This window comes from Oncorhynchus nerka, linkage group LG11 (assembly GCF_034236695.1).
Source record: "Oncorhynchus nerka isolate Pitt River linkage group LG11, Oner_Uvic_2.0, whole genome shotgun sequence".
Classification (NCBI taxonomy): domain Eukaryota; kingdom Metazoa; phylum Chordata; class Actinopteri; order Salmoniformes; family Salmonidae; genus Oncorhynchus; species Oncorhynchus nerka.
The window spans coordinates 61439848-61450324 of record NC_088406.1 but is presented as its reverse complement, the minus strand read 5'-3'; the positions used below and the strand labels follow the sequence as shown (position 1 = coordinate 61450324).

The 10477-nt window shown below is 43.0% G+C and overlaps 2 protein-coding genes across 6 annotated transcripts; one reads left to right on the top strand and one right to left on the bottom strand.

The window, feature by feature from the left end:
* Positions 1 to 55: 55 nt before the first annotated feature.
* On the top strand, positions 56 to 6195 carry LOC135559478 (NLR family CARD domain-containing protein 3-like). 4 transcript variants are annotated; one of them, XM_065024705.1, is made up of 3 exons: positions 56 to 404; positions 3449 to 3636; positions 3914 to 6195. In XM_065024705.1, the coding sequence occupies exons 2-3, from the start codon at positions 3558 to 3560 to the stop codon at positions 5767 to 5769; spliced, it is 1935 nt and encodes a 644-aa protein (XP_064880777.1). In that variant the 5' UTR covers positions 56 to 404; positions 3449 to 3557; the 3' UTR covers positions 5770 to 6195. The 4 variants fall into 4 exon arrangements, with proteins under 4 accessions (XP_064880777.1, XP_064880776.1, XP_064880775.1 ...); XM_065024704.1 differs by having other exon boundaries at positions 3409 to 3636; XM_065024703.1 differs by having other exon boundaries at positions 2780 to 3636.
* A 316-nt stretch (positions 6196 to 6511) lies between these two features.
* LOC115137274 (ecto-ADP-ribosyltransferase 4-like) lies at positions 6512 to 8509 on the bottom strand. Of its 2 annotated transcripts, none has more exons than XM_029673490.2 (3): positions 8208 to 8509; positions 7856 to 7948; positions 6512 to 7328 (listed from the first exon to the last, which is right to left on the bottom strand). In XM_029673490.2, exons 2-3 carry the CDS (start codon positions 7919 to 7921, stop codon positions 6570 to 6572), a joined length of 825 nt encoding a protein of 274 aa, XP_029529350.1. In that variant the 5' UTR covers positions 7922 to 7948; positions 8208 to 8509; the 3' UTR covers positions 6512 to 6569. The 2 variants fall into 2 exon arrangements, with proteins under 2 accessions (XP_029529350.1, XP_029529349.1); XM_029673489.2 differs by having other exon boundaries at positions 6512 to 7331; positions 8208 to 8504.
* Positions 8510 to 10477: the final 1968 nt, after the last annotated feature.

The window sequence follows — 10477 nt, the reverse complement described above, 5'->3', positions numbered from 1 at the left end:
AGAGCCTCATTTATCATTCTGTGTATTTATGTTATTTATCTTTATTTTAATATTGTAATATTACTGTATTCTTGTGTTTGTATTATTTATATGTTGTGGTAGAGTATAATAATATGTTGTTATGTACTGTTTTATTTTGTATGTAATTGCGTAATCGTGATTGGATCCCAGGATGAGTATTTAATATGGACCTGGAATAAATACAAATAGAAACGTTATGTAATATAACACGAAATTCAGATTGCGCAATATTGTAATTTGTTCAACTCCAATGTTTCGTTACAGGAAATGAGTAACCTTCCTACAGTGGTTCCTCCTTTACAAATTGCGAGTTTACACCGCTGGATTTAGAGCTATAAAAAAACACACATTCGTTTTCAGTCTGTATCAGCATGGGCAACGTGGTGAGTACCTTTACACGTTTAATTTGATTCCTGATCTATAGCATAACTCCATGAAGTTACGTTTTGAACTGAAATCGTGGACGTGGGGTACGGAAGCCCGTGGGGTACGGAAGCAATCCATGTGTGATTTCAAGCAATACCGACACTGGATTATAGCTCCCGTTATAACTGATTATAGCTCCCGTCCGCCCACTCTAAATTGATGAAAACGCGCTTTTGTAATTAAATGTAACTTCCTTATGTTATAATATACATTTGACCAAGTCAAATATGATTATTCATGTTCTGAGTCGTTCAGTGGGGGTCTTTCTCTAACATATAATTAACATTATATAAAGAAAATTTGGATTTAAACACCGAACTCTGTTGACAGAGCGGTAGTGCTTTCTCGCAGTAAGTTTTCAGGGTATTATATGTGTTGGTCCTCTGCGAAATTGATTGTGAGAAATCTTCGAAAAAGAACAGGAATTTTTGTATGAAAGACGTACAGTATAATAAATTATGAAAATAATACATGGCATGTTTTTATGTCCTCCAGATTCGAGAAGAAAAATAATGAGGTCAACAGTGAGCCTGTCAATTAGCCTAATTCTCTCACAGCATTCAGCCCAGCTGACACAATGCTATTTTCCCGACGTTTTACCGCTTTCATTCATTTTCATTCCAAACATGGGTTTGGACCATTGGTTTTCTTAGAGGAGTATCTACACAATTAACATACTATTTTACATATTGGTCAAAATATGTGTTTTTGATTTGACACCCTAATGACATATATTCATGTAATAGTCCACTCCATTACACTCAAAAGCTATTTAAATTTCAACCAGTGAATGCTAACGATGGCTAGCTATGCTAGCTATTCTACCAGTCTCTCTTAAGAGTGTTAGCAAACTAACAGCACACCCTGCATTCACATTTATTTTTAAGGGATCTGCGGTAGGTTGATAACGATATCCCCAAAGTATGTTGTGTCATGAGTAAACAGTCATGGTATTTAATGTTAGAGAATGAACCAGATTTAACAAGGCAACCTTGAGGCTAATTTGACTGTGTGCAATGCAGTAGAGGTGTGGCTGCTGTGAAACGTGATTCCATGAGGAACTAACAGAGGCCCGACGTTGGTGACGTCACCACGTTTTATTAAATAAAACCCTTGACTTATCATTTGGTAAAAAGTCTTTCCTCCGTGACCCGGAAAACCGATGTGGTCAAGGAGAGTCTCAATTCGTTAGTAGGCAAACGGAACATGGTCTTCCCCTCTGATATCCTCATTTTGGCGAGGATGCACAAGAGAATCCTACCAGTTCTCTAAAGAGTTTTGACATCTGCCACACCCCATTTGAATCAGCTGTTGTTTTCTTGAAGGAGAAAAACATGAAAACATGTAAACACGATATGCTACTTATCCTTTTATGTATAAAATGTCTTGAACATCTAGCTAGATTCATTGTTATTACATTCAAGCGTATTCTCGTCCACTGTCATTTGAGAAAAGCCCCCCTTGTGTTTACGGTCAAGACTTTCAGTTTATTTGCACGGGCTGCGTCGCATTCAACTGAATCCGCCTTTATTGGCAATTCGCATATGTGGTGGATAGGCACTTGTCAGCGCCTTTATTAGCCAGACATGAGAGGATATCGACAAGTTACTTTTCACGAAATCGTCTGTCTAGTCTGAACGACTTGAGTTAAAAAACGACCCCCCCCAAGTCCTAGAGTCAGGTTAACAATGAAAAGGGTGCAAACAAGGTCATGGCGTTTATCTGATCCTCTGTTGTATCTCAGGTTTGTACTATTAGCTGTGAATCAGGGTTGGGCTCAATTCAGATTTTTGGTGTAGAATTTGATTAATTGACAAGATTGTCAAATGACCACTTGTCAACAATGGAAATAGATGTCCTCAAACATGGAAGGCGGGTGGGAGGAGGTGACATCAGGTGGGAACATTCTATCCAGTGAGAGGGCAGATATGTGTGAACAATAGGCAATAGAGACAGATAGAGGACTCATATTATTTAAGAGGACTCTTTTATTTAACCTTTATTTAACAAGGCAAGACAGTTAAGAACAAATTCTTATTAACAATGACGGCTTATCCCGGCCAAACCCGGACGACGCTGAGCCAATTGTGCACCACCCTATGGGACTCCCAACCACAGCCAGATGTGATACCGCCTGGAATCAAACCAGGGCCTGTAGTAACTCCTCTTGCACTGAGATGCAGTGCCTTAGACTGCTGCGCCACTCGGGAGCATCTTTGTATCTGTGCCATTATAGCATCTGTAACCGCATGGGCAGCACCATTAATGCTGTCTCTATTTTAAAGTAGTCTGTTTCCTTCTTCTTCATTGGCTGATTGCTTCCATCTCATAGGAATCCTCACCCAGTTGACTACATTAAAGTGGTTGAAGCCCTCAATGACAATGTCCATGCTAAAACAGGTTATATCAATGATGAGTCCTCTATCTATCTCTATGACAACAGGCACAACTCAGGTAAAGTCATTTTTTTCAAAGTTGCCAAAATGCCACGTGTTCACTTATGTGCATTCATAACAACCTAACCATTACAACATTTCTGTTCAATCAAATAAGTCTCACGTAGCAAATGAGCAATTACATTTTTGTTGACCAAATTCGACACCCTCATTGACCTCAATACAAAATATTCTCACATCGTGGGCTTATTTTTGTGGACAGAATATAGAATAGAAGAGGCATTTTTATTTCACTGAGTTCAATTCTATTTCCTTTAATTCAATTCCATATCCTGTTTACTACTTCGATTGGAAATCAATTAAAATTCAATAATTGAATTGGAATTTATCAGACATTCTCAAATCAATTCTGAATTGAGCCCAACCCTGTTTCCTGTGGAAGATTGACAGTATCATTTAAAACAACTGATGTTCCCATTCGGGTCAGCATTCTCTGATGTGACCCTCCAACCATCTTTTGAGGTACCATATGAAAGTTGACATTTCTATTGTGTTCTCATTTTAGTACATTTAACAGACAACATGACTCCCACCCTGTATTCAAGAGCATGCTGAATTGAGCCCAACCCTGCTGTGAATCTCTTCCGGGAGGAAATCACAAGTGTACCCCAGTCCAACCCCACAGATTGTGACGTCAGCCTGGCTCAGACTGCGATGGAGGATTCTGGCCAACAGGGGGTGACCTTGCCACACACCGAGGGAGAACGTACAGCCGTTACTCAGAGGAGCAAGTGTAAGTAATTTATCTCTTCATGATTTTCATATGCCTTGAATTATATACTGAATCTACTTCCTATTGACATTTATTCTGTAGCTCATCTCACTGTGCACACAACATTTAGAGCTAAGTTCACTGGAGACAATAATATATTTAGTTTCATTCAGAATGTTTCTCTCTTGTAGGCATGCATATATAATTGTACACCTGCAAAAATTCCAAAACAATCTAATCTGAATTCCCTGTGTCTCTCTATCTCTCACTGTGTGTGTGTGTGTGTGTGTCCCGGCAGTAGGAGGAGTCAGAGAGAAGCTCCAATCAGAGCTGAGAGGGAGATACACGCCATTGTGTGATGGAACCCCAGCAGGACCAGAGGTGCGGAGCCACTCCCTCACACACTCCTACGTTGAACTCCTCATCACCGAGGGCAACGTCCAATGGCACGACGACAGGCATGCTGCCACGCGACCCGTAAGACCACCATCAGATATGCCCACTGCTAATGAGGAAATAACGATCAAGCTTGACGATATCTTCAAACCACCGCTATCTCCGGATTGCCCTCAAGTAAAAACCGTCCTGACGAAGGGACCCGCAGGCTCAGGGAAGACAGTGAGTGTCCAGAAGTTTGTTTTGAACTGGGCCGAGGACAGAGCCAATCAGGATGTCGACTTCTTGTTTGTCTTTCCCTTCAGTGAACTCAATTGGCTGATAGGACGGAGCTTCAGTCTGAGTGGCCTCATCAGCCACTTCCACTCGTCCATGACATCGGAGAGCGATAACCCCGGGCTGGATCTGAGTCGGTCTAAGGTGGTCTTCATCTTGGACGGTTTGGACCAATTTAACCTTCCCCTGGACTTTGAAAGCATATCAGTAGAGTCTGACATCAATAAGGAAATGCCTTTGCCCATCCTCCTAGCGAACCTCATCTGGTGTCAGTTGCTTCTTCCCTCCACCTACGTCTGGGTGATCACCAGGCCTGCGGCTGCCAGTTTAATCCCCATCGACTTCCTCCCCCAACAACAGTGCTTGACGGAGATACGGGGCTTCGACGACACCCAGAAGAGGGAGTTCTTTAGAAAGAGGTTTGGCGATCAGAGTCTTGTGCACAAAGCTATCGCCCTAGTCATGAAAGCTATTGCCCTAGAGTCATCACGGAACCTCTGCGTCCTGTGCCAAACACCGTGGTGCTGTGAGATGTTGGCAGCCATTTTAGAAAACACTGAGGTGGGAGAGTGTGTCGAGATAGACACTCTGACGCAACTATACACTCACTTTTTGCTTGTTCGGATTGGTTTGAAGAACGATCGAAATGGTGAACCCTCAGAATCAATCAGAGAGGTTGTTCGTAAGCTTGGGAAGCTGGCTTTTCTACAACAGGAAAGAGGAAGCCTCATATTCAGTGAGAGCGATGTGAAGGAATGCGGAATCGACGTCTCTAAAAGTTCCACATTCCACAGGTTGTGTAGGCCACTCTTCACAGGGTGTGAGATGTACCTGGAGGAAATGTACCGCTTTGAGTACACAGGCATTCAAGACTACCTAGCTGCCCTGCACGTGTTTCTCACCTACACAAATAAAAGGAGAAACCTACTACTCCAACCTACTACACTCTTTGATCGATTGAAAGGGACGTTCAGGAGAGCAACCCTTTTAGACCTCCACAGATGCTCCGTGGACAGGGTTTTACGGAACACGCACGGAACTTATGACCTCTTCCTCTGCTTCCTCCTTGGCCTCTCAACAACACCCAACCAGACTCTCTTAGATCTAGCATGTCTAGGGAAAGGTTTAAAGGTCACAGGCTCCAAGGGGATCACAGAGATCACGGCGGAATACATTAAGCAGGCGATCAAGTCTGAGCCTTACCCTCAGACCACACTGGCGCTTTTCCGCAGTTTGCGGGAGCTAGGGGACGCCTCGCTGGGCAGGGAGGTCCGATGCTACCTGACCTCTGAGTCACGGTGGGGGTTCCTGCTGGAGCCTGACCAATGCTGGGAGCTAGCGGACATGCTTTGGGCAGGCAGGGAGATGGAGAGGGAAGTGTTTATGGAGATGGAACGTTTGAGTTGGATGCGCCAAATGAGCATGTGGGGCTTTTGGAGGATGCAGACTGTACTGGGGGACAGACACTGGCAGGTCTACTAGAAAGACATCATTGCTGTATGAATGGTCTACTAGGGAGACATCACCACAGATTGTACTGCCACTGATAGAGGAAAATATAGTTTAGATAATCAATTATGTATACATTAATGATTAGAACCATTCATGCTAATATTTATGTTATGATTTGAAAAGTATGGGTTCTTAATTGTACTGTTACTGAAAATGTAAGCAGAAATGAATTGTGTCTGTGTCTACTGGGAAGGTTAGGGAGGGATGCTGTGGCTTTTCAGACAGATAAGAAATGCCTGGGGAAATGTTCCATTCCTAAAACAATGGGTTCTTGTGAGAATCAGAGAGAGGGTGTAACTGATGACGTCATTTTATGTCTTCTTTAGATTTAAAATGTAATGTTCTTTGTATTTTGGGTCAGTACTCATCAAGAATAAATGCTGAACTTGTTTTTAAGACTGGTCTCGCGCTAATTCATGCAAATGATAAACTTACAACTTATCATGAATTAGAAATGAGTGTGAATTTAATTGGATTTGGCAATTAAACATAAAGGAATTCAGAATTCCTCTATCAGCCACATCTACTAAATTGCCACTGCAGAGACTGTTGTGGAATTTCAAGGTTAGAGAGATGTATAGGTACATTAGGAAGGTAGGTTTGAGTGGTGTTTTTTTGTCGAGAGAAAAAGTGATGATTGCAATCTATGTTTATGGATCTGAGTAGTGGGTAGTAGTGCCCACTGAACAATCTTAAAATCAATCAATTCATCGATTCTTCAAACAAACAAACTTTATTTGCTTAGAGCTTTGTACAAACTGACTTGCTGTTCACATGGCAGAAGTCATAGCGCAGTTGAGGTTGGACGTAGTGCCAATAGACTCCAGGTAGAAGTGCCATGTCAGAGCCTCGCTCCATTTGTTAGGTACCTTCTTTACTGCCACCACCCTGAACAGCTCGTAGGGTGGCACCAGCACATTGAGGCCTGAAGAAGAGCGGCAGTGACGTGAGTGGGAGCGGGGCAGCAGGTGCCCATGGCACGTCCGGATGGTCAGATCAAAGCTGGAGCTGTACCGCCGCGTGGATGCCAGGACAAAGTGCCCAGTGCGCACCTGATCCCCCACCTCCCCTCGCAAGTTGTCCCCGCGCCTGCTGTTAGCATACACCAGCAGGCAACCCTTTCCATTCTGCTCCACCTCTGCCTCCGTCTCCTCCCGCCCTATCAGGAGCCGCAGGGCATCGGTCAGCAGGAAGTGGAGGGACTTGAACAGGAAGTACCGGCGGTAAACATTGGCGTCGGGGCCCATAGATCTAGCTTCCACGTCAAAGATCAAAGGGAAGGTGCGGTTGTATGTGTTTGTGTAGAGGGTCAGCGCTGTGACATGGAGGTCGGTGAGGTTCGCCACCGTCACATTGCAGCGTTCAGCTTGCGACCAGGCGGTGGAAAAAGAAGGGCTGGCCTGGCGTTCCCTGGTCAGCAGGTCGCCTTCGGTGATGTTCCCCATCATCTCTTCCCTGCACGTCAGGTAGCGGTCGTCCACCGAGCTCAGTTCCGTGTTCAACCGCTCCTCATCACACCGACACTGGCACTGCTGAGGACAGCTATACAGCATTACAATAATTCTGGCACTACTGAGGACAGCTATACAGCATTACAATCATTCTGGCACTGCTGAGGACAGCTATACAGCATTACAATCATTATGGCACTGCTGAGGACAGCTATACAGCATTACAATCATTCTGGCACTACTGAGGACAGCTATACAGCATTACAATCATTCTGGCACTACTGTGGACAGCTATACAGTGATAGAATCCTTCTTTCACTGCAGAGGACAGCTATACAGTGTTAGAATCCTTCTGCCACTGCAGAGGACAGCTATACAGTGTTAGAATCATTCTGGCACTGCTGAGGACAGCTATTCACTGTTAGCATATATACTGTATATGGCTACTTATATAAATATAAAGCTCTGGCTTCCTGTAAATTGTATCACCAATATATTCAAATAATATGTACAACTGGGGTGACAGGTAGCCAAGAGGTGAATAAGAATTTGTTCTTAACTGACTTGCCTAGTTAAATAAATCAAATAAAACTGGGGTCCCCCACCTCTGCACTGTTGACTGTAGTGAACATTGTTGCCAAGAGCAACAGGACTCCTGCCAAGTATTTCATAATAATGCAGGTTGACAGCAAAACAACCTGTTGATAGAAGTTTGGAAAATAATCACTAATTTCCGAATACTGGTATCTTTACAATGAAACAACATGACGGATGAATCTAGGTTAGTCAGTCATAACTGCTAGAACCTGAAGTTGATCATCTAATGTGGAGTTGAAACACAAACTAATGTGTATATAATTCAATTGACTTTCAAATTAAATTTAAAACAGATCATTGAAAAATATTGTGTTTTCTGATTATTATGGTGTGTGTGTGCCAGCAAGTGTGTGTCCTTACCGGATCTCTGTCTCTTTGTCCAGTCCCAGATAGTTTTAGCTGACACTTGAGGTCCTATCCTGTTAAGCAGTTCTGTTTTTTACCCACATGAATTCAGATGAAGGAAAGGAGACTATTGAGATTCAACTACTGTTTGACCCAGCGTGCACTGACCCTCAACGCCCACACATGAATTGGCCAATATCACCCACACTCACTCTCTCCCAATCCATGTGAGTTGGTTTCCCAAAGGTCGGAAATAAATATAGTGTACTTGCCATAACTTATTAGTATAACTTTTGAAATCGTGGGTGTGTTTTATGTGGTGACAGACTTACAAATACATATATATGCAACCCCCCCCCCAAAAAAAAATTGCAGGAGCTAATTAACAATAAATGCATTCATTTTCAGAATGCTGGGTACAATAAAACCAGGCAGTGTTGTACACATGTACAATCCATGTCTCAATGCTTAAAAATCCTTCTTTAACCCGTCTCCTCCACTTCATCGACACTGATTTGAAGTGGATTTAACAAGTGACATCAATAAGGGATCCCAGCTTTCACCTGGATTCACCTGGTCAGTCTAAGTCATGGAAAGAGCAGGTGTTCATAATGTTTTGCACACTCAGTGTATGCGTGTAATATTATCACATCTGACATGAACATAATTACTGTTTAACTTGTTGATACTACATTAGCTATAATATTTTTTTAAATACACTACTAATTGCCATTCTTTTAAATCAATGAAACCATAATTACATGTACTGATGTCGATTTATTATGTTATTATTCAAATGAGATTTGAATCATGAATCTAGGCTAAAGCTATTGCGAACTCTAAAGGACATCACATTCTATGTTTGTATCGTGAAAGGATGTTATCGTACATTATGACATGTTCACTGTGCTCTCACATAACCCATTGATTAGTCTGTGAGCAGGGCTTGTCACACCATGACTGAATAGATCCAAAGTCGGTTGAATTATTGAAACTGTTAAATACCACACAATCCTCATTACCCAGATGAATATCTGGCTGTCCTTGTCTCCAGAACCTACGAACCAGCAAGTTAAGAGGAAGATTATATTAAGTCATCAGCATTTAGTACAAGATCCAAGTATCTAAACGATCCATTTTGTATTTTACTCACCGTGTTGTAATTGGAGTTGTTCCGTCTACCCATTTTCAGGTGCCTTCCTTCATTGCCTCAGTCAGACCAATCCAGAACACGTTTATTGTTTTTCTATTCAGTTGTGTTCATGTTGAGTATTTCTTATTAAAAGAACCATGGACACTTACCACGCCGCATATTCGGTCCTCCGATCCTTCTCGCCTCTCCTCTTCAGACGAAGAGGAGGGAAACCTTTACAATATCGGTCAATACAGTCGTATAACTTCAATATATCATAATACTTTTTTCACATCATGTCACGTTCTGACCTTTATTTCCTTTGTTTTGTCATTATTTAGTATGGTCAGGGCGTGAGTTGGGGTGGGCAGTCTATGTTTGTTTTTCTATGATTTGGGTATTTCTATGTTTCGGCCTAGTATGGTTCTCAATCAGAGGCAGGTGTCATTAGTTGTCTCTGATTGAGAATCATACTTAGTAGGTAGCCTGGGTTTCACTGTGTGTTTGTGGATGTTTGTTTCCGTGTCTGTGTTTTTCACCACACGGTACTGTTTTGGGTTTCGTTCATTCCACGTTTATTGTTTTTGTAGTCAGTTGTTTACATTTACATTTACATTTAAGTCATTTAGCAGACGCTCTTATCCAGAGCGACTTACAAATTGGTGCGTTCACCTTAAGACATCCAGTGGAACAGCCACTTTACAATAGTGCATCTAAATCTTTTAAGGGGGGTGAGAAGGATTACTTTATCCTATCCTAGGTATTCCTGAAAGAGGTGGGGTTTCAGGTGTCTCCGGAAGGTGGTGATTGACTCCGCTGTCCTGGCGTCGTGAGGGAGTTTGTTCCACCATTGGGGGGCCAGAGCAGCGAACAGTTTTGACTGGGCTGCGCGGAACTGTACTTCCTCAGTGGTAGGGAGGCGAGCAGGCCAGAGGTGGATGAACGCAGTGCCCTTGTTTGGGTGTAGGGCCTGATCAGAGCCTGGAGGTACTGAGGTGCCGTTCCCCTCACAGCTCCGTAGGCAAGCACCATGGTCTTGTAGCGGATGCGAGCTTCAACTGGAAGCCAGTGGAGAGAGCGGAGGAGCGGGGTGACGTGAGAGAACTTGGGAAGGTTGAACACCAGACGGGCTGCGGCGTTCTGGATGAGTTGT